This window comes from Pelophylax lessonae, assembly GCF_965119305.1.
Source record: "Pelophylax lessonae genome assembly, chromosome: 10".
Taxonomy (NCBI): Eukaryota; Metazoa; Chordata; class Amphibia; order Anura; family Ranidae; genus Pelophylax; species Pelophylax lessonae.
This window is the reverse complement of record NC_138777.1, coordinates 49,891,230-49,914,444: the sequence shown is the minus strand read 5'-3', so window position 1 is coordinate 49,914,444 and position 23,215 is coordinate 49,891,230. Positions and strand designations below refer to the sequence as shown.

Below are 23,215 nucleotides of genomic sequence, written 5' to 3'. Positions count from 1 at the left end.
TCCTTTCTCCTTCCTCCCTCCTTTCTCCTTCCTCCCTCCTTTCTCCTTCCTCCCTCCTTTCTCCTCCCTTCCTCCTCCTTTCTCCTCCCTTCCTCCTCCTTTCTCCTCCCTCCTCCTCCTTTCTCCTCCCTCCCTCCTCCTTTCTCCTCCCTCCCTCCTCCTTTCTCCTCCCTCCCTCCTCCTTTCTCCTCCCTCCCTCCTCCTTTCTCCTCCCTCCCTCCTCCTTTCTCCTCCCTCCCTCCTCCTTTCTCCTCCCTCCCTCCCTCCTCCTTTCTCCTCCCTCCCTCCCTCCTCCTTTCCCCTCCCTCCTCCTCCTTTCTCCTTCTTCCTCCTTTCTCCTTCTTCCTCCTTTCTCCTTCTTCCTCCTTTCTCCTTCTTCCTCCTTTCTCCTCCTTTCTCCTCCTTTCTCCTCCTTTCTCCTTCCTCCTCCTTTCTCCTCCTTCCTCCTCCTTTCTCCTCCTCCCTCCTCCTCCTTTCTCCTCCTTTCTCCTCCTCCCTCCTCCTTTCTCCTCCTTTCTCCTTCCTCCCTCCTTTCTCCTTCCTCCCTCCTTTCTCCTTCCTCCCTCCTTTCTCCTTCCTCCCTCCTTCCTCCTCCTTCCTTCCTCCTTTCTTCCTTCCTCCTCCAGGCAGCCTTGGTTATCACTGGACTTAATACATGTTTTGCCTTTGTTCATCTCCATTATAATGGATTGATGGGACTAGTAGTTTACACAATACAGAAGGTCCTTTGTGCTTTGTTTTAAGTTCACTAGAAATCACAGACATCAAGCAGATTGCATTTCTGGCAAGATCAACAGGAACTTTCTGTATTTGCTAGAAATGTTTTTAGCCTGAAAAACAAACACTGATGCAGCCACCACTTCTGAAGACTGGTAATCTGCAATTTATACAGATTTTGGTTTGAGGTTAAAATTGATAGTTGTATGCAAAGTCTGTGAGAAAATAAAGTCCATGTAAAATAAATACATTTTGAGTTGGCAACCCTAACATGGACACAGTGGGGTCCTGGGATTGAATGTCTCCAGATCATTTTGTTTAACATAACATTTTGGTGGGTATGTGTAATCTCTTACTAATAACTGCTTGTGTGTCCTATTGGTTATGGTAAATGCAGACAGTGGAGCCAACAGTTTTTGAATTGAAGTTTGGAGAAAATCTAGCAACTCAAAGGGGTCTATTTATAAAATGTCCAAGCATTCTTGGACATTATAAATTCCGGTAATGTCTTTTCCAGTGATCAGCAGCTCCATCTAGTGGCCATATTGCAATGTGTTCCTGAAATATCTCAAGCTCCAAATTTGGTCAAGCAGTATTTATTTTTTTTTTTCATTGAGCGTACTAATACGAAGCAAATAAGAAGTATAAACGGCACTGTGTTGTGGTTGCAATACCACACTGCCCCCAAAGTAAATTCTAGATTTTTAAAAAAACATCTACTATAATGAACCATCAAAATTACCTTTTATACAGTTTAACAACAAATGATAAAAACTGCTATAACTAAGTCTAGTTGGGCTAAAAGCTATGCAGTAATTTTAGACTAGACAAACCGCATTGTTCCCTGACCTCATTTTAGATAAAAGCAACTTAGTAAACTGGAAAATGAAATAAAAAAAAAATTAAAAATACGTTTTCCTCTTGTCCTCTGAAAGGCAATGTTATAATGTGCTAGTATGCATCGCATGCAAGCACATTATGTGAAACTTCCCTTAAAGAGGAAGTAAACCCTCCTCTGCAAGTTGTACCTATAGGTAAGCCTATGATAAGACTTACCTATAGGTACTGTAAATATCTCCTAAACATGTACCGTTTAGGAGATATTTACCTTACGTGCAGCCAGTGACGTCACTGGCACATGCGCTCTGAAGGAACGGCCGCTGGTGCCGTTTCTTCAGAGACCCGTGCCGTGACCGTCGGCTCCCGCGGCTCCAGCCGATCAGATGGCCGGCTGCCGCGATCCTGGAAGACGGGCGACTGGACATGTCGCCCGTCATAGAGGTGAGCGGGCGGCACGGCGGGGGCTCGTTCTAAGATAAGTATTTCATAATGAGCTAGTATGCGATGCATACTAGCTCATTATGTGTTTCTCTTTCAGGGTGAAAAAGAAAAAAAAAAACAATTGAGTTTACAACCTATTTAAAACGAAGCCCTCCGGCGTGCTGTCACCACGGACTGGGCTTCCATCTTCACCCGGTCTTCCTTCTGGGTTCGCGGGTTCTGGTCTTTTGAATTGGCTAGGCCTCGATTATGTCACTCCCGCTGTTTACGTCACTATTTACGGCACAGAGCGTTAAAAGAATGGCATGGGTATGCTGTTCCTTCAGAGCGCATGGGCCGGTGATGTCACCGGCTGCTACACAAGTAAATATCTCCTAAACGGTGCACATTTAGGAGATATTTACAGTACCTACAGGTAAGTCCCATTATAGGACTTTACTACCACTTTAAAGCAGAGTTCCACCCACTTTACCATCTTCAACATCTGCTTCATAGCAGCAAGTTAAAACATTACTGGCCGTTTTTTGTTTTTTTTAGCTTCATTTACCTTGTTTCCATGGGGTAATCCTTTTTTTTTTTTTCCTTTTTACCACCACCATGGCGAGGTACGTCATTACCTGTGTCGCCTTGGCTCCTGGGAGACTTGTGTCTTCATTCCCAAGAGTCAGTGGGCATCGCTGCCTGTTAGCATTGCGTTATTTCCAAACAGGAAATGACGCAATGCAAGGCGGTGATGAGCGCCATTTTTTAGTTTAGTCTAGATTGCTATAACAGGGCGGGAACTTCCTCCAATGCCGCCATTGCTATGGCAAGCCTTGCACCGCGCCTTGTGCTTTATGCGCGAGATCGGGAGGTGCATGCTGGGTAGCCAGCAGCACCTTATCCTGGAAGAATATACTAGTGGGCTTCACATGCCCACAATTAAGATAGGAGTGCGCTGGCAATGAAAGATAAAAGTTAGTTTTACACAAAATACAGACATACAAAAGCGGCATTGCATAGAATTACCTTGTTAAAATTTAAAAAAAAATAAATAAGGCTGGAACTCTGGAAACCTGGCATGAGTGAAAATTCAGATTTCTGTCAGTGACCACTTTTACTGAAAATAGTTGACTGGCTGTCAGGCTTACCCCATTGCACCTCCACGATTAAGCCCTGGTGGGTGGGGGCGAAATGCGTCGGTGGTATGGCTTAGGAGGAGCCCAAGGCTGAGGCCATTCACATTCCTCCGCGCCCAGTGTGCAACAGGTGCTCCTCCTTCCTCCTTTAAATATTGTCTATGCTAAAATGATGGCTCCGTCATACCAGTAGGATACAGCCCAAACCTCCAAAGGGGGATTAGCATCACCACTCACTCGTGAAACCAGCTAATAAATAAATACCAGTAACCGTTTTAATTAGTCCAGGTCAAACTAGTCATTTAAAAAGTAATGGCAGCATCAATGTTTCTCTCACAAGTTTCCTCTAACTTCTCACTATGTTTTAGAGAGGAGACCATAGCAGCACTTGGAGTTAACCCATGCAAGTGAAGAACGTGAGGATATCTTACAAACCTAAAAGCCGTCATGTAGATAGGGTTCAGGCTGGATTGTAAACCATTCGAACCAAGGAACCTAGTACAGCAAGGCAGGAGTGCTGATCACTAAGCCGCTGTGCTGCCCTAAGCTTTGCACTATCAATGCTGCCTACCTTGACTCACAAAGTGGTAAGTGTGCCTGGATGTTCAATCCTGTACTAGACCCACCTCAACAAGCCCCATAATGGCCTCATTGTTGGCTATGCCAGTTGTCCCCACACAGGGGGAGGCAGTGAGCATACCTTGCCTCACTAGAATTTGTGGCATTGAGGAAATTATTATAATTATTCATTCAGGCCATGAATGGCTCCACTGTTTGTATCTGGTAAGTAAAATTTATATAATGGGAACACCAGATGAAATACTTGAAAATAAACAAGATGAGTCAATTCATCAAGTTGTATGTACTGCACTGCATTTTTATTCTGTCATTCTATCATTTCAGGTTCAATTTACAAAGCTAAAACACCAGGATAAGGATGCTTATTATTTTTTTTTTTTTTTAAGTGACAGTTATTTTCAGCAGAGACTAATGAGATTTAAAAAATACAGTCACATGGCTTGAAATAAATATCCTTATCCTTGTATAAAGCTTCTTAATTTGAGCCTTTTGTATATAATTTATGCATGATGTACAGGAATTTGTAATTTACAATATAAAAACGATCGGATAAAAGAAAAGTGAAATTTGTATAGAGAAACTGGTTGGAGTTCATTTATCGTTCATCTAATGAGGTTCCCAATGAGGGATAAATGCTTAATTGGCTACCCTGGAGAACATTCTTTTCATACACTTACATTTGTATATTTGATGTTATTTGTCTTTTTGTTCTTAGTCTGTGTTTCGCATTCATAAGACCAAGTCATTTCAGCACGTTTTTTTGCATGTTTGTTTGTATTTTCTTTAATTATTCTATGACCATAGCTTGCCATGCACTATATAATCTGATTTCTTACTTTTAGAGTTAAGAAATGTAATATGTAATAGAAGGACAAGTCTGAGCAATCTATTCAATTAGTATCAAATCTGGCAGGCTCTTACCTTGCACTACATAGTTGATGGTAGATCTAAATCAGGGGGGCTCAACCTTTTGAAAGCTAGGTTCACTGGAGTGATTTGGTAACCAGTCAGACAGGGCCGCTGATAAGGCAGTACAACTGGTCCTGTTGTACTGGGCCCAGGCCCCATCAGCTAAACAGGGGGGCCCAGGCAGCTTTAGGCCCCTTTCACATTATCCGTCCATCGGGACGGATTCCGTTTTTCTCAGCGGGGGATCGAGCCGCCGATCCCCCGCTGAGCAACAGGAGGACAGCTGTTCTCCGGGGTGTGTGCGGAGACACAGCTGTCAGTTCCCCATGCATCTCTATGGGGTAAATCGGATGGGAACGGACCGTCGGTCTGTTCTCATCCGATCCCATCCGATCCGCTGGACGGATGGAAAATAGGGTTTCCATCCGTCCAGATTTGACGGATCGGATGTCAGCAGACATGTCTCCGCTGACATCCGAACCCCAATAGAGATGCATGGGGGGACCGTTCAGATCCGCCAAAAAAACGGACAGGCGGATCTGAACGGTCCGCCTGTGTGAAAGGGGCCTTATTGTTCATTTCTGCCTAAATTAATAAATTGATTTTTACTAGACTACACACCCACTCCTATTTGCTTACCAGGGCATAGATTACATTTCCCTGGGCCCCATTACGTCAACAGATGGGGCCCATGGGTTGGGAGCAGGGGAGGGACTTTTTTTTTTAATTTTCAGGGTATAGGCGGATAAAGCCAGTGCTGCCGTTCTGCTGCACCTCAGCGGGGTGGAGGCGGGGATGGGTAGGGCCCCATTAGAAAGACTGTAGGGGGCCCCATGATTTCTAACCGCAGCCCTGGTCCCAGGCCACAATGAACTGTGGGGTTTTACCACCCCCCCAAACTGAAATGTAAATGAGCCCTCACTGTCCTGACCCTAATAAGGCTGCTTTCACATTGATGTGCTGCAATTTACCCGCACCATGGGTGCAGCGCAAGTGCATCTGCAGATTTCCTGCAGGTTAGCTGCACTGAGGCATAGGTTTCTATTACACCTTGCAGATGTGGTGTACTTTCTGAAAGCACATCAAAGCTCCTGCATTTAGGAGTTTAGCTGTGCTTTCAGAAATTGCACCAAACTCGCAGGACAGAAGTCTGTGGCTGAGTGCAGCTAACCCGCAGATCAGTGTGACAGCAGCCTAAAAAAACCCTTTTAGAAGTGCTAATATGCCCATTGCAAAAACACAGCTTATGTGATGTTTAATACACTAACCTTTCCAGCTTTTGCTGGCATCACTCTCCAGGCTGCTAGGAAGGTTCTAGGGGAAGTGCATTTGGTATCACTCCGCCTGGGACAGGAGCTGGCGCTACAGAGGAAGCATTGGCTTATGCGGCTCCTGCACCCTCCGCAACCGCCTGCTTCTTCTGCTGCTGGCTCCATGCACTCTGATGCTCTGGGAGGGCGGGTTGGCAACCCGTTGCCCGCAATCTGGGCTTACCAACTTGCCATCCCAGAGGTAGTGGGATGTTGGGCCAGAGGTCACAGGCCACAGAGGGCGCCGTGAGTTAAATACCCCATTTCTATACCATTGTACAATCAGTTTGTGTAGTGTATAGTTCACCTTAGACATGGGATTGAGGCATTTTATGAAGTGTTCCAACGCTGCCAAGGAGATTACTAGAAATAACTGGACGAAGGTACAACAAAACAAGAAAGGTATAAACCTATTTACTGGGAAATGGAGATTACAGTGCTGTGATAACTTCAAAGCCATTATTTTGCTGAAACTGAATTTTTACTAAATCTTTTCTCTGTATGTATCACACTGCTTATAGGCTAAGCCGTGGTAAATCTCGGATTTAAAATGAGGGGGTTGCACTTTTATGATGCTACTTATATTTCTGTGAATACATTTGAGATTTATTGCATGTGGTTTCCACAAAGTGCAGTATATGCATATTCACAAATTAATAGTAATATATATTCGGTTTGGACTTGCAAAAGATTTGTATATCTTTTAATTTAGTCTTTTCATTCAGCCTTCCCTGCCAGATTGCACAACTAGGCCTGCTTCAGTTACACAATAACTGGTTGGTCAGGAACCTACCCCCAGCCTGCTAGATGAATAATAAAGGAGCAGCGGCACACTGATAGGGTCATCCTTCTGCCTATTTAACAAGCAGTAAAACTCTTATAGGCTCTGTGGGTTGCCCCCTTCCTGCCTTAGCCTGAGACCTGACTGTGTTACAGGAAGCCAATATAAAGATGTATTCTGGTATATAATTGTTAATGTGCATTTGTGTTGAATAACATTGTACAGGTCTTCTCTGCATGAACTTCATTGCTTTCTTTCATAACAGATGGTGTGACAGTTTTTTTTGTAGTGTCCTGTGTGCGGTGCATGGGTACTAGTTCAGTGCTGTGTGTAAAGTCGTCAAACTTCCTTCCTATTTATGAGGCTGCTGACTGATTTTACAGATGGAGCATTCAGAGGGGACGGTAAAGCAAATAGGGGCTTTTTCTGAAGGAATTAATAACCTCACTGTGAGTATTAAATCCTTGCTCCTTTCTTTCAGCTAACATTGCTTGGGTTTTTATCCCAGGGTGTTCTTTTTATTCATAGCATAATACAAGGCGTAATACAAATTTAAAATTAAATTATTTGCTCTTTATTAAAGACAAAACACTGTCACATTGCCCATCCAGGGGTATTACTGGATTTCAGGGAATTGATTCTAGTCCATTAAATTCTATACCTGGTGGGAAGAAGTGTGTTACTAATGGCACTTTTCCACTGCAAGTACCGGCTCGGCTCTACTCGGCCCTGCTTGGCCCGGTTTGCTTTTCCACTGCGGTACCGCATGGTATAGTGTCGGAACGGTTCGGTACGGTACGGTATAGGTTTGCTTTTCCACTAAAGTAGTACTAAAGTTAAGTGGGTGGGATAACAACGGGGTGGTGTGATTCTCTGACCAATCAGTGGCTAGTAGTGACTGCATGCAAAGGATTGTGGGATATGGTACCAGTTTGGTACCTGTTGGAACCACAATCGAGTAGGTACTGTTTTTTCAGAGCCGTACCATACCGTACCGTTCGGTTCCATGCAGTGGAAAAGCAAACCTATACCGTACCGTACCGAACCGTTCCGACCCTATACCATGCGGTACCGCAGTGGAAAAGCACAAAAGCGTGCCGAGCCGGTACGGTTCTATGCAGTGGAAAAGCGCCATTAGAGGTGGGGACTGTTAATAGTACTGCTAGTACTGCTATGAGTCAGTCTGTTCAGGAGAAATAAAATGTATGTGTGTATATGTGTGTATATATATATATATATATATATATATATATATATATATATATATTAGTATAGTATCTAACAAAAATGAGTACACCCCTCACATTTTTGTAAATATTTCATTATATCTTTTCATACGACAACACTGAAGAAATGACACTTTGCTACAATGTAAAGTAGTGAGTGTACAGCTTGTATAACAGAGTAAATTTGCTGTCACTTCAAAATAACTCAACACGCAGCCATTAATGTCTAAACCGCTGGCAACAAAAGTGAGTACACCCCTAAGTGGAAATGTCCAAATTGGGCCCAAAGTGTCCATATTTTCTGCGGCCACCATTATTTTCCAGCACTGCCTTAACCCTCCTGGGCATGGAGTTCACCAGAGCTTCACAGGTTGCCACTGGTGTCCTCTTCCATTCCTCCATGATGACATCACAGAGCTGGTGGATGTTAGAGACCGTGCATTCCTCCACCTTCTGTTTGAGGATGCCCCACAGATGCTCAATAGGGTTTAGGTCTATAGACATGCTTGGCCAGTCCATCACCTTTTACCCTCAGCTTCTTTAGCAAGGCAGTGGTCGTATTGGAGGTGTGTTTGGGGGTCGTTATGTTAGAATACTGCCCTGCGGCCCAGTCTCCGAAGGGAGGGGCTCATGCTCTGCTTCAGTATGTCACAGTACATGTTGGCATTTATGGTTCCCTCAATGAACTGTAGCTTCCCAGTGCCGGTAGCACTAATGCAGCCCCAGACCATGACACTCCCACCACCATGTTTGACTGTAGGCAAGACACACTTGTCTTTGTACTCCTCACCTGGTAGCCACCACACACACTTGACACCATCTGACCCAAATAAGCTTATCTTGGTCTCATCAGACCATAGGACATGGTTCCAGTAATCAATGTCCTTAGTCTGCTTGTCTTCAGGAAACTGTTTGCAGGCTTTCTTGTGCCTCATCTTTAGAAGAGGCTTCCTTCGGGGACAGCAGCCATGCAGACCAGTTTGAGGCGGATGGTCTGAGCACTGACAGGCTGACCCCCACCCCTTCAACCTCTGCAGCAATGCTGGCAGCATTCATACATCTTTTTCCCAAAGGCAACCTCTGGGTTTGATGCTTAGCACATGCACTCAGCTTCTTTGGTCGACCATGGCAAGGCATGTTCTGAGTGGAACCTGTCCTGTTAAACCGCTGTATGGTCTTGGCCACCATGCTGCAGCTCAGTTTCAGGGTCTTGGCAATCTTCTTATAGCCTAGGCCATCTTTATGTAGAGCAACTATTCTTTTTTTCAGATCCTCAGAGAGTTCTTTGCCATGAGGTGCCATGTTGAAACTTCCACAGTGAGAGTGATAACACCAAATTTAACGCAGCTGCACCCCATTCACACCTGTGAGCTTGTAACACTTATGAGTCACATGACACTAGGGAGGGGGAAATGGCTAATTGGGCCCAATTTGGACATTTTCACTTAGGGGTGTACTCACTTTTGTTGCCAGTGGTTTGGACATTAATGGCTGTGTGTTGAGTTATTTTAAGGGGGACAGCAAATTTACACTGTTATACAAGCTGTACACTCACTACTTTACATTGTAGCAAAGTGTAATTTCTTCAGTATTGTCACATATATTAAAATATTTACAAAAATGTGAGGGGTGTACTCACTTTTGTGAGATACTGCGTGTATATATACATATATTACAGTGTAAAGCAATTATTGGTTATAGTAAAGGGTACTCCTCGCAAATGTCTTTTGCAGGATGAACAAGCGTGTCAGTATTTACCTATAGGGGGCAGCCTTGAATAACTCCCAGCCAGCTACCGTGTTCTGACTGCAGGCACCCGCAGATGTTGGAATACCTGAACAGTGGCTGCATCTGATTGCACACAGCCACTGTTTACTCATTACTTTCTGCCTGTCTTCTTCTTTTTCAGATCAAATTATGTAAGCCGGGAGCATGCCATTCATGGCTCAGATTCAGCTAGTTCATTAGATCACCTGTATGGCCAGCTTTAGTCTGTATCCCTAGGGGGGGCGATAATGAAAAATCACTTAGAAAATGGGCAACACTGAATTTTCAATTACACTGTGTACCAGTATCTTTGCATTGAAGAGCGCACAACATACACTTTATTACCAAAAGTATTGGGACTCCTGCCTTTACACACACATGAACTTTAATGGCATCCCAATCTTAGTCCGTAGGGTTCAATATTGAGTTGGCCCACCCTTTGCAGCTTTAACAGTTTCAACTCTTCTGGGAAGGCTGTAAAGGCAGGTGTCCTAATACTTTTGGTAATATAGTGTATATTCTTTTTGGTTACATATTTTCATCTCAACACTTTAGCTGATCCAATTCAGTCTACATGGTCTATAATTATATTACAAACAAGGAGTCTATGGTTTTAAGTTTTTTTTTCATTGAGAAGATTTCTTATAAACCCCAGTGACCGCAAAAAACGTTAGATTTTTCCACATTTTCAGTCCCAGTGATAATATTTAACAGGGCAATAAGGAGTGAATCACCCTAGTGGAGACATGGACAGCAAAAACAACCTCAAAGCTGCTCCCTTCATCAGGGTTTTGGATCATTTGTTGTGATTTGAAAGTGGTCCATGGATCAAGTAAATTATTTGCTATTAGACACACTAATGTGAAGATGGCCCAAAGGAGAAAGGGGCAGCTTTGAACCCCCGAAATACGGTTACAATTTTGATTTTAGTGGACTATTTTAGTGAATAAGGAAACTTAAGACTCCAATCTTGGCTTGTGGTACGGTTACTTTTTCTTGAATTCCAATCTGAAGTGCTCCCCAAGATGACGTTCTACGTATCAGAGCTGCTTACCCAATGTAAACACACTGATATCCTTACATTTCACATTAAAACATGGGAATTAAATCCTGTTATAGGGATGCATCACCTGAAGCTGAACCCAAAAAAATAAATAAATCGATCCCCCTATCCACACATTTTAAGGTAAAGGGAGAATCCTCCCTATTGTATTCTGACAGCAGGCAGACTCCCCCCTGGTTTTGACAGATACCCACTTCCAGTCTGATCGCTGCTGCCATCTCAGCAGAAATTCAACCTCCCCCCCCATCCTTACCCCCACAGCCGTCTGGGACAGATCACAGATCCCAGAAGATGGCAGGACCTTTCACAAAGCACAGTGCGGCAGGGAACTGGCTTCACTGCTGGTTTCCCTTACTTAAGATGCCATCTTGGCTCAGGTGAGGGCAACCTGAATCCCTGGAGAGGTATATTAAAAGTCAGCAGCTATGGTATTTGTTGCTGCTGACTTTAATTTTTCTGGGGGAGACTGGAGCTCCTCTCTAGGTACAGCTGTCCTGATAGAGAAGTAACATAAATGAGGATAAAAGGATCGCCCCCGAAAATATTTTTGTTACAGATCGCAGGTTACCTGGTGGGCTAAGTAAGTTCCTGGTTTTCTAATATGTCTTGGCTGTTCCAATGGCACAATCACCCTGCCAAAATTTTGAGCGTTTCTGTGCACCTTTATGTGTTTCAATTCTTCCTGTTGCATTCTCAATTTTATAAAAAGTTAAATAATAATTACTCAACAGGGAGAAGGAAGCCTCTTCCTAATGTTCACAGCAAATGCATAAAAAGAGGAACTGAGAGACCTCACCAATAGAGCCCCCAAGAGATATAAGAATCTGTTAGTTGGTTTCATTCTCCAGCATCTACCAAACACCAAAACTTCCATTTTGGGTGGCTGACATTTTTAAAGCTAAGTCTTTTTTTACACCAAAATACTCCTGCTGGGAGTAAGTTGACGCTTTTGCTGGACCTTTGGTAGTTTAAAGAGCATCTTTACCCTGTTTGAAAATAAGTCAGCATCTTCACATACTGTAGCTGCTGACTTTTGATATGTAGCACCCTCCTAGGTAGGTGCTAGGTAAAATATATGTTTCTCTGTTGCTCATTGACAGACGCAGGACTGATATCTTGATATCCGTAGGGTTATACTGCCCCCTACAGGAGTAGGACACTAGGCAGGAAAAACGTTCTGGCCACACCTATGGGCAGTCCCAGGGGGTATATCCTCTCTCTCCCTGCTATAGGATGTCAGTTTTTTTCTGCCTAGTCAGGAGTAAGGACCTAAGTTCCTTGCTGGGATCTCTGGTCCTGGCAAGTTTTTTTTAGATAAATCTTTGTTAGCTTTATTCTCCAGTTGTTCCTGGGAGATCTTCAAGCAATTATGCCGGATCTGGGCGACGGGCTGGATGCTGAGATCCAGAGGTCACCCCAGCCAGCCTACGAGCGCGTGCAGGCCCAGCTCCAAGCTGGGTCGGCCGCGACATAGTCCCGCTGGACGGGGACTTGCCCGCGGGTTAAACATCCCCCCGAGTCGCATACAACCGGTCAACGGCCGAGTCGCAGCATCTCCTTTGGCCGACAGCCCCCCACTGGGCAGCGAGGGGTTTTGTCTAGAGTGGCGCCCGCTCTGTTCCGGTATGGTGAGTAAATGCTTCCCCCCTTCTCCTCATGGCTGACTCTGGGGTGGACTCGGACCCACACTAATCTGGGTTCTCCTCTGTTCCCCTGTGCACCCCCTGTGGGGGTGTTTGTGTGTGGGGTGGCTAGCCGTTCGTGCAAGCCGCTAGGGGGGTGGGGGGGTCCCGACAGTGCGGACGGCTGTTGTGCGGACGGCTTCCTCCCTGGCTTCACAGGGCCTACCTGCCAATCGATCATCTGTTAGTGATGTGGGGACCTCCCTTCACACCGCAGCGCGCGGGGCCGCCATTTTCCTGGAGTCCCTTGTGTGGCTCATGGGGGTGGCCATCTTGGTACACCCAGCTCGTTTTGTTTGCAGAGCTGGGCAGCTGTGGGAGTTACTGAGGGCGTGTGAGGGGACGGAGCCCCTCCCTAGACCCGGGAAGATCGCTCCACAGGACTTCCTTGTCATGTAGACAACGCTGAGAGCAGTCCTTTTGAACTCTGGTGCATCGTGTGGTGAGCCTTTTGGGGTTCACTCTCTCGCTCTGCGGGGGTCTCGAGGCATGCTGTCTCATTGAGGGGCACTGTAGCGCTGGATGACATTTTGCCATTCTGTCATATTTTGCTGACGGGTTTTCCTGGTGTTGCCATGGACCCTGCTGCACATGTGTCCCCACCTGATCCCCTTTGAGGTGGCCGCAGGGCCCTCCGATTCTCCGCTCACCATTGATGTGCTTTTGGCGGTCCTGGAGTCATATGTGTCCCGGGTGGAGGTGGCCTGTCAGGGACGGGGGGCTAAAAAGCGACCCCCGCCTACCCCTGTCTCGTCTGATGCCTCAGATTCTGATCCTGAGCCAGTCGCTGCTGCTGCGGGTTCCTCCTCTGGGGCTGCTGTCTCGCGCCCCGTCTCCTCTGATAGTGAGGATGACCTTTCTGCCTCCACCATAGCGCAAGACAAGGCACTAGTGGACGCACTGATTGTGTCTGTCCGGGAGACACTAAAACTGGAGGTTGCACTTGCCGGTGCAGCTCATACGGAAGTTGCCTTTGGCACTCGCAAGCCCTCCAGGGTGGCAAAGGTGTTTCCCTTTCCCAAATGCTTTGACGATATCATTAAGAAGGAGTGGGTCCGTCCAAAACGACCCCCTGGGATGCCCAAACGGATTGCTAGGCGCTACCCGTATGAAGAGTCCCTCCTTAAAAAATGGACGGTGCCACTTTCGGTGGATCCGCCGGTTTCCAGACTAAATAAGGCTACTGTTATCCCGTTGGAGGATTCTCCGTCCTTTCGGGATCCAGTTGATCGTAGGGCGGAATCTGTGTCCCGTTCCATATTCTCCCTGGCAGGGTCGGCCTTGAAGCCAGTGTTTACCATTGCTCTGGTTTCACAGACGTTGACGGAATGGGCCAAGCTATTACGCCATGACCTGGAGGGGAGAAGTCTCCCCCCTGCCGTAGAAGAGTTGCTAGAGCAAATGGTGCAGGGGCTACAGTTTGTTTGTGATGCCGCACTGGACGCTGCTCCATTGCTGGGGCGCGTGTCGATCTCGGCGGTGGTCCTCCGGCGCTTGCTATGGTTGCAGTGCTGGTCGGCGGATCAGGCTTCCAAAAAAGCCTTGACTGATCTCCTTTTCAGGGGGATCGCCTGTTTGGTGCTACCTTGGATGAGATTATCAAGGATCTCACTGGGGGCAAGAGCACCTTTCTACCACAGGCTAATAAGGGTAAGGAACCTCATCGCAGACAGGGACCTTCCTTTTCAGCTCACAAGAAGTTTTTTCGCTCCTCTGGGGCGGGCGACAAGGCGAAGCCCTCCAAAGCCCCCCGGGGGGTTTCAAGAGACCCTGGTCTGGTAAGCAAAAATACGGTCCTTCTAGACCTGAGGATAAGACCGTTTCAGCCTGAAGGTGCGCCTCCACCCATATCAGGGGTGGGGGGGGGGGCGTCTTCGCCGGTTTCCGGACCCGTGGCTCTCCAGGATTCAGGACAAATGGGTTCACGAGGTCATACTGTCGGGATACAAGATCGAGTTTCAATCGCTTCCACCAGTGCGGTTCTTCCCTTCCAATATGCGACTGTCCCCGGATCGCCTAACGGCTCTGTTGGAGGCAGTGCAGGACTTGATACAACAAGGAGTGGAGTCCATTCGCACAGTGGTGGCCTCCATGCATCAGGGGGATTTTCTGGCGTCCATAGACATCAAGGATGCCTATCTTCAGGTTCCCATTTACGCAGGACACCAGCGGTTTCTGCGCTTTGCTGTGGGAGAGGACCACTATCAATTTGGGGCGTAACCCTTTGGTCTCGCCTCTGCTCCCCGGGTTTTCACAAAGGTTTTGGCCCCAGTTCTGGCGCTGTTGCGGCAGCAGGGCATATCGGTTCTGGGCTACCTGGACGACCTCCTCCTCTATGCGGAGTCTCCGCAGGCTCAGTTCCATAAGCGGACTCTCCAAAAGGAGATTCTTCTCAAATGGAACTGGAATCCCGATTCCCTGAACAATTGGATCCGGCTGAGCGAGCGGACCAGGGAGTCTCTGGTTTGGTGGCTTCGGTCTCCGATGCTCAGTCAGGGGAAGTCCTCTCTTCCGATCTATGGGACGATTGTCACCACGGATGCCAGTCTATCCGGGTGGGGAGGGATTCTCGGCAGGCTATCTGCTCAGGGGCTCTGGTCCCTGGAAGAATCCAGGTTGCCGATAAATGTGTTGGAACTGAGAGCGATCAGGTTTTGCCTGGTTCACTGGACCGAGCATCTTCGGGGCTGCCCGGTTCAGATTCAGTTGGACAATGCCACGGCCGTGGCTTATGTCAATCACCAAGGGGGCACCAAGAGTGTTCTGGCGGCCGTGGAAGTGGCCGGCATTCTTCGTTGGGCGGAACGGTTTGTTCCGGCTCTTTCCGCAGTTCACATTCCGAAGCGTGGCGCTGGTTGCTCCGTGGGGGCAGTATCAGCTGCTGTATGCCTTTCCTCCTCTCAAGTTGCTGCCGAAACTTCTTCGCAGGATAGAGGCGGAGGGAATTTCAGTCATCCTTGTGGCTCCGGACTAGGCTCGTCGGGCCTGGTACGCCGACTTGGTCAGGCTGGTCACGGACGCTCCTTGGCTACTTCCTCTCAGAGAGGATCTGCTGTCTCAGGGACCGATCTAACATCCTGCTTTACGATCGCTGGCTTTGACGGCTTGGCTGTTGAGAGCCAGGTGCTGAAGGACAGGGGTTTGTCTGTTTCAGTTATTCCTACTCTGATTAAAGCGAAGAAAGCAACTTCCAGAAAGATCTATCATCGCACATGGAAGTCTTATATCGCGTGGTGTGAGTCCCTCGGGGTTCCTCCACGTTCTTACTAGGTGGCTCGGATATTGGCCTTCCTGCAACGGGGGGTTGAGCAGAAGCTGGCTTTGAGCACTATCAAGGGTCAGGTTTCAGCATTGGCGATCTTCTTCCAGAGGCCACTGGCTACTGATTCTTTGGTGCGGAATTTCATCCAGGGGGTGCGGCACCTGGCTCCTCCGGTGCGCGCCCCCTTGCCGCCCTGGGATCTTAATTTGGTGTTGTCAGTTCTCCAGAAACCTCTCTTTGAAAATATTAGGGAGATTCCCTTGCTTACCTTATCCCAGAAGGTGGCCTTTTTGGTGGCTATCACTTCTGCATGTCGGAACTGGCTGCGTTGTCCTGTCATTCCCCTTATCTGGTGGTTCATAGGGATAAGGTGGTTCTTCGTCCGAATCCATCCTTCCTTCCTAAGGTGGTTTACGACTTTCACTTGAATGAGGATATTGTGTTACCTTACCTGTGTCCTAAGCCCAGTCATCCTCGGGAGTTTGCGTTACACTCCTTGGATGTGGTTCGGGCAATCAGGGTGTACTTGGCTACTACTGACTCTTTTCATAAGGCTGATTCACTTTTTGTGATCACGGATGGCCCTAGAAAGGGGTTGCCTGCGTCTGCCGCGACTATCTCAAGATGGATCAGACAGACGGTAGTGCAGGCTTATTCTATTAAGGGTCGGGTTCCTCCGTTCCCTGTTAAGGCGCACTCTACTCGGGCTTTTAGTGCTTCCTGGGCCTTCCGCCATCTGGTGTCGGTGCTTCAGGTTTGCAAGGCGGCTACCTGGTCGTCGGTGCATACCTTTTACAAAATTTTATAAGGTTGATGTGCTGGCATCGGCAGATGAGTCTTTTGGCCGCAAGGTTTTGCAGGCTGCTGTTTGAGGGGACCTTTGGTCTACCTCGGGGTTTTGTTTTTTTCAGGTGGGTCTCATCTTCTTGTTTCGATGAGTCCTCTGTTCTTCTGGTTGGCTCTGTTTTGGCCTTCTGGATTGGATTTTATTTCTGTTATCCCACCCCTCATTTATGGCACTGCTTTGGGACTTCCCTACGGATATCAAGATATCAGTCCTGCGTCTGTCAATGAGCGACAGAGAAAACCGGATTTTTGACTTACCGTAAAATCCTTTTCTCTTAAGCTCATTGACAGACGCAGTACCCGCCCCTCTATTTTGAGTTGGGTTGGTATGAGTCTCTGACACTGCTTTGTTACATAACTGACATCCTATAGCAGAGAGAGAGAGGATATACCCTCTGGGACTGCCCATAGTTGTGGCCAGAACGTTTTTCCTGCCTAGTGTCCTACTCCTGTAGGGGGCAGTATAACCCTACGGATATCAAGATATCAGTCCTGCGTCTGTCAATGAGCTTAAGAAAAAAGGATTTTACGGTAAGTCAAAAATCCAGTTATGGCTCTGTTCTGCTTATCAGGCGAGCCTGATCTATGGGTTGGCCTGTCACATGCTTCCAGGTGTGACCTGTTGAGTCTGGGGAGTCTCCCCACTGTATCCAGTGAGGGATCTTGTTGGACAGTTGAGGAAACCTGGCCAGTAGCACACCAGGGTTTATGACTGTCTCAGTGGGTGGGCATTCTGCAATGCATCTTGGGATTGGGAATAAATCCTGAGGGGGCATGTGACAGAGTGTCTTTTGGCGGGAGTAAAGTCCCAGAAGGAGGTGGACGGCTGTCTCTCCTCCTGTTGAAGTGAGGAAGGTGGTCCACACAGTCGGCCTAGGGACCAGGGGTTGAGCTGTGCTGCAGAGGATCCAGTGTGCTGACCCGTGGAGCTGCTGGGCAGAAGACTTCAGGAAAAACAGTGTCGTGAGTACTCAAGGATCTGCCCAGGTGTCTGCCTAAGAGAGGGGACCACTCCAGAGAGGTCAAGGGGATCAAGGAGCCAGCTAACCCAGAGTCTTACAGTAAAGGGGGTGCAAAGTAGTTAAGCCCTGAAGATAGTTATAAAGGGGGCGCCAGGAGGGGCCCTGAAGTTGCTCAGCTGTGCAGTCTACCTCAATTTACAGCTTGCCTTAGGAAAGGATTACCTCAGGAAGCTTAAGGATTCTTTTCACAGCCAAGGGCAAAGTAAAGCAGTGGCGTAGCAGTGACTAGCTCAACCTAGTGATACTCAGCATCTTTCAGTTTGTCCCAGCCTATTGTGCATAGTTCAGTTCAGTTGGAGTATCCCACTCATCCCTTCTCCTATCCAAGTTCCTAATAAAACCTAAAAACCAACGAAACTGGACTGATCCTTGTCTGAGATAAAACACTTGGAAACATGCCAGATGGTTCTACTGTTGCTAATGGAAACCCAGGGGGAACCCATTTTCAGCAGCTCCCAAGGGAGTAGTGCTACAGATATGAGGACACTTACCTGTCCAAGGAATCCAGCACCATCCTCACCTGGGCTGGTTCATCACTGGTGGCATGTGTACTGTGGGAAGTCAATTGTGGCTTCACAGCCTGCTTCCCACTGTACATGCGTGAGCCGCTCTGTACTTCGTGAATGGTCCCACAGCCTTCTGGAAACTGTGACGTGTCCCAGAAGGCTGCAAGCAGGGGGAGGGAAGGGAGAACTTCCAGTGGAATCACTATGACTATCTGACCAGAAGTGGGAGCGGGTACCTGTCAAAACTAGGTACCCGCTCCTCTTCTAGCCCACAAAAAAGTGACAAAAATTAAAGCGGAGGGCATAACCAGGGAAGTTCCGCTTTGATGAACAATTATGATGTGCATAGTACCCAATGTACAGTGTATGTGTAAAGAGACTTACAACAGCATTTAGGATAATATAAAGGTCTGGTGTCGAAGGGCAAATGCAGCTTGTTATCTGGAGCAATGTGTTTGTTTGCATTTAGGGTTAATTTGAAAACCTTCGGACACTAGTCATAGTTCATTGACAGGTGCAATTTTGTTTGCAGTTGACTTGCATCTAAGCTGCATCTGCTTTTGCACTGCCATTGACTAGTATAAAAGAGAGGCTGTTCTCATGCAAACAAAAGCCCATCAACACAGGCCCATCATAGAGATCATAATTCCATGTCCTACACTGTTTCTGTAGGACTTTTTTTGTAGGATATTTCCGTCCAGAGGTTGTACATGGTTATTAATACTCATATCTGCATTAAATCTCTCCATTTCAGAACATGCTGAGCCAAGATGAGCTCCTTAACAACTACAGATTTCTAACGAACTACGATTCTTGGAGATAGCGCCGAAGTTACCTTTACTGACAGAATTGGAAGAAGCCAAAGATTGCATTCGATGGATTCTGACCGGCAGATGTCACCGGTTGGCTAACACAGATGGAAGTGATGACTTCTAGTGGGCCTATGGCAACAAAGGGCCCAGTTCTGATCTAGATTGAAGAATATTTCTAACCTTAGTTCAGAAAATGAAGCAATATCCTGATGTTATATCAAATTGTTATAGGTGTAAGCTACATTGGGAAAATGTTCCTATATCTAAAATCAACTGTAATCATTTGCTATAAATGATCACTAAAAGATTGAACAAACAGCCAGCTGTGATCGAAGGTGTAAAAGAGAATGTAGTAATTATACATTTGGAGCTGCTACAGGATATGTGTGCAGACACCCTAAAATCAAAGGAGCCACCGTGTTTTTTTACTTTGTCACCCTGCACAATGTATAAACTTCCTTTGATGCCTCTCATTCTCCATAGACCTGACCCAGCTTTTTTCCCAGCATAGTTGGCAGGTGACTTTTTTTTTTTGTAAAGCAGCCTTTATATTTGTTCCTCACAGTATCCTCATTGAAGGGCCACTATAGGGAAAAAACATTGTATTCCTAAGGTATTCATGAAAAAAGCCTTCTCTTTTTTAAATTAGCCACACCCCTTATTTAATAGCCCCACCCATAGCTTACGCCATAAGTAAAAACAAAGTGTTCCCTGCAAAGAAGGGAAGGTTGTACATTATCTCTCCTGCTGCCTGTGTACAGAGCGAATGGAAGAAATCCAACCGATTCCTCCATCTACACTACACAGCAGCAGATGAACGAATATACAGCCCCGCCCCTTTATCTCCTGATTGGCTAGCTGACTTTGATTGAGAGCAATGGCAGCCAATGGCTTTGTCTCAGCCAAGCAGGAGGGAGAATCTAGAATGGCTAAGAAACTCGTGGACATCACTGGACAGGGCTCAGGTAAGTATTGAGGGGGCTGATGCACACAGAAGGCTTTTTATCTTAATGCATAGGATGCATTAAGATAAAAAACCTTCTGACTTTACAACTCCTTTAAGGAGAGGTAGATGTGAATTCACTTTTTTTTTTTTTTGCAGAGGGCACTTTTCAGTTGTAACTATAATTAAAAGCAAAACAATTTTTTTCATTTTGGATAGGGGGGAGAAGGGAGATTCACCCTCTCCATTTGTCCTGTTTACCATTATCATTGCAAGTAAAAGAAAATCCCATATCCCATATATGCCAAAGGGACAAAGATGGCGAAAATAAACTTTACCAGGTTTATATCCAAAATGAAGAAAAAAGTTTTTTGCCTATAGTTCTACTTTAAGCTTTCCTCTGCATGGTGGTAGTTGCTGAAAATGTGATCTCTTCCTAGCTTAGCTATGTATATATATATATATATATATATATATATATATATATATATATATATATATATATATATATATATATATATATATATATATATATATATATATATATATATAATGTAGGTTTTTGTACATACTGTATATAGATACAGGGGGACAAGTTTTTAAAACTTATCCAGACTGAGAAGCTAAGCATTTGCTTCTAAAGTACATATATTTTTTCCTAAGCCTATAATATTTATGACACACAGTTGCAATGTTACATAGTCCATACACTACAGAGATTAGCTAGAGGTGTCCATTATTTTTTGGATAATTTAACATTATTCCCAACTCTTTTCCCGGGCTCCTGGGAGTTTTAGGTGTCGCACAACTTTTTATCTGTTGTAGCTTCCCCTTTCATTTAATTAGGCCTCTCAATGCACCACAAAGGATCAAAAAGCATACCTGCTGCACTTTCGGTATCGCAGCTCAACGTAAGACAGGTTTCGAGGGTAACTGGTGCATTGTGGAGGTGCGTTACTGCAGCTCAGTGGTATATACGGGGCGGGCCATCAACATTTACTCAATTTACTATTGAAATAAAACAGTGATGATAAACACATATGATAATACCTTCCTGTATAATAGAAAGTTGTATATTTTTCTTCTATTAATTTAAAAACTATATTGTATTGTTTGCAGAATGAGATGTAAATAGTTTGGAAACAAAATGTTTTATCCGTGTAAATCTTTAAAATTGTATTTTTATTATATTGGATTTTACAAAGCTGCTGGTTACATTTTTCTGCTGAAGTGACCTATTCAGGGTGTTGTAGAAATAGAAAGGCGGTAGAACTGGTAACTTTCTGTACACTTTAAAGGAAACCTGTACTAAAAGTTGCCTGGCTGTCACATTGACCCTTTGTCTTTGAATCATTTCTAATGCACTGAATGTCCTTTGGTAAATCCTCCTATGCATGCGCTGCAGACTTTTTTATTCTTACAGATAACCATACTCATGGTGGCCTCTAGTGGCCCCTTGAAGTACATGCATATGAAGAGGAGTTTGCCGGGTCTGTGAGATGAAAATATTACCGGATCAGGGAAAAATGTAAGTATTATTCCAGGTGAGCTGCATTCAATGGGGGGGATTTAGTAAAGGACAACTTTATTAAAGGTGAAATTGGAAGATACTGAAGACTGAGAGTCAGCATGGCAGCTAGGAGGAAAAGGTCAGCAATGCCAGTCTTAAGGGCCCATTCACATTACAATGCATCCTGAAAGTATTCACAGTGCTTCACTTTTTCAACATTTTGCTATGTTACAGCCTTATTCCAAAATTGATTAAATTCATTATTTTCCTCAAAATTCTACAAACAATACCCCATAATGACAATGTGAAAGAGGTTGGTTTAAAATCTTTGTAATTTATTAAAAACAACAAAATGAAAAAAAAAAACATCTTATGTACATAAGTATTCACAGCCTTTGCGCAATACTTTGTTGAAGCACATTTTGCACCAATTACAGCCTCAAGTCTTTTTGACTATGATGCTACAAGCTTGGCACACCTATTATTTTTGGGCAGTTTCTCCCATTCTTCTTTACAGGACCTCATATGCCCTATCAGGTTGGATGGGGAGTGTTGGTGCACAGTCAATTTCAGATCTCTCCAGAGATGTTCACTTGGGTTCAAGTCTGGGCTCTGGCTTGGCCATTAAAGGACATTCACAGAGTTGTCCCGTATATGCTCCTTTCTTATCTTGGCTGTATGCTTAGGGTTGTTGTCCTGTTGGAAGATGAACCTTTGCCCCAGTCTGAGATCTCAAGCAGGTTTTCATCAAGGATGTTTCTGTACATTGCTGCATTCTTCTTTTCCTCTATCCTGACTAGTCTCCCAGTTCCTGCTACTGAAAAACATCCCCACAACATGATGCTGCCACCACCACGTTTCACTGTAGGGATGGTATTGGCCAGGTGACGAGCCATGCCTGGTTTCCTCCAGACATGACACTTACCATTCAGAGTTCAATCTTTGTTTCATCGGATCAGAGAATTTTGGTTTTTCATGGTCCAAGAGTCCTTCAGGTGCCTTTTGACAAACTCCAGGCGGGCTGTCATGTGCCTTTTACTGATGAGTGGCTTCCATCTGGCTACTCTACCTTACAGGCCTGATTGGTGGAATGCTGCAGAGATGGTTGTTCTTCTGGAAGGTTTCACAGAGAAACACTGGAGCTCTGTCAGAGTGACCATCAGGGTCTTGGTCAACTCCCTGACTAAGGCCCTTCTTCCCCAGTCGCTCAGTTTGGCCAGGCGGACCGCTCTAGGAAGAGTCCTGGTGGTTCCAAATATCGTCCATTTACAAATGATGGTGGCCATTGTGCTCATTGGGACCTTCAATGCTGCAGAAATTTTTCTGTAACCTTCCCCAGATCTGTGCCTCGATACAATCCTGTCTCGTTGGTGTACAGACAATTCCTTGGACTTCATGGCTTGGTTTGTGCTCTGACATGCACTGTTAACTGTGGGACCTTATATAGACAAATCATGTCCAATCAACTGAATTTACAACAGGTGGACTTCAATCATGTTTTATAAACATCTCAAGGATGATCAGTGGAAACAGGATGCACCTGAGCTAAATTTTGAGTGGCATGGCAAAGGCTGTGAATGTACATGTGTGTTGTGTTTTTTTTTTTTTTTTTTTTTAAATTTGCAAAGATTTCAAACAAACTTCTTTCATGTTGTCCTTATGGGGTATTGTTTGTAGAACTTTGAGGAAAATAATACATTTATTCCATTATGGAATAAGGCAGTAAATTAACAAAATGCGGAAAAAGAAGTGCTGTGAATACTTTCCGCATGCACTGTATGTGGTACAGTAATGCACATACATTAATGCAAAGTATTATTACAGCCTAAATCTTGCAGTTTTAAGGCAAACTATTAATTTTGTACTATTGTGTGTTGCAGT

The 23,215-nt window shown here is 45.5% G+C and overlaps 1 protein-coding gene across 2 annotated transcripts in view; it reads left to right on the top strand.

Annotated features, from left to right (window-relative positions):
* Positions 1-18,907, top strand: part of PPFIBP2 (PPFIA binding protein 2) — a 364,249-nt gene extending 345,342 nt beyond the window's left edge. For both annotated transcript variants that reach the window (XM_082270389.1, XM_082270388.1), the window contains 2 exons: positions 7,079-7,144; positions 18,824-18,907. In XM_082270389.1, the coding sequence (XP_082126515.1) occupies positions 7,079-7,144; positions 18,824-18,892 (135 nt within the window). In that variant the 3' untranslated portion in view covers positions 18,893-18,907. The remainder of the gene's footprint in view (positions 1-7,078; positions 7,145-18,823) is intronic.
* Positions 18,908-23,215: the final 4,308 nt, after the last annotated feature.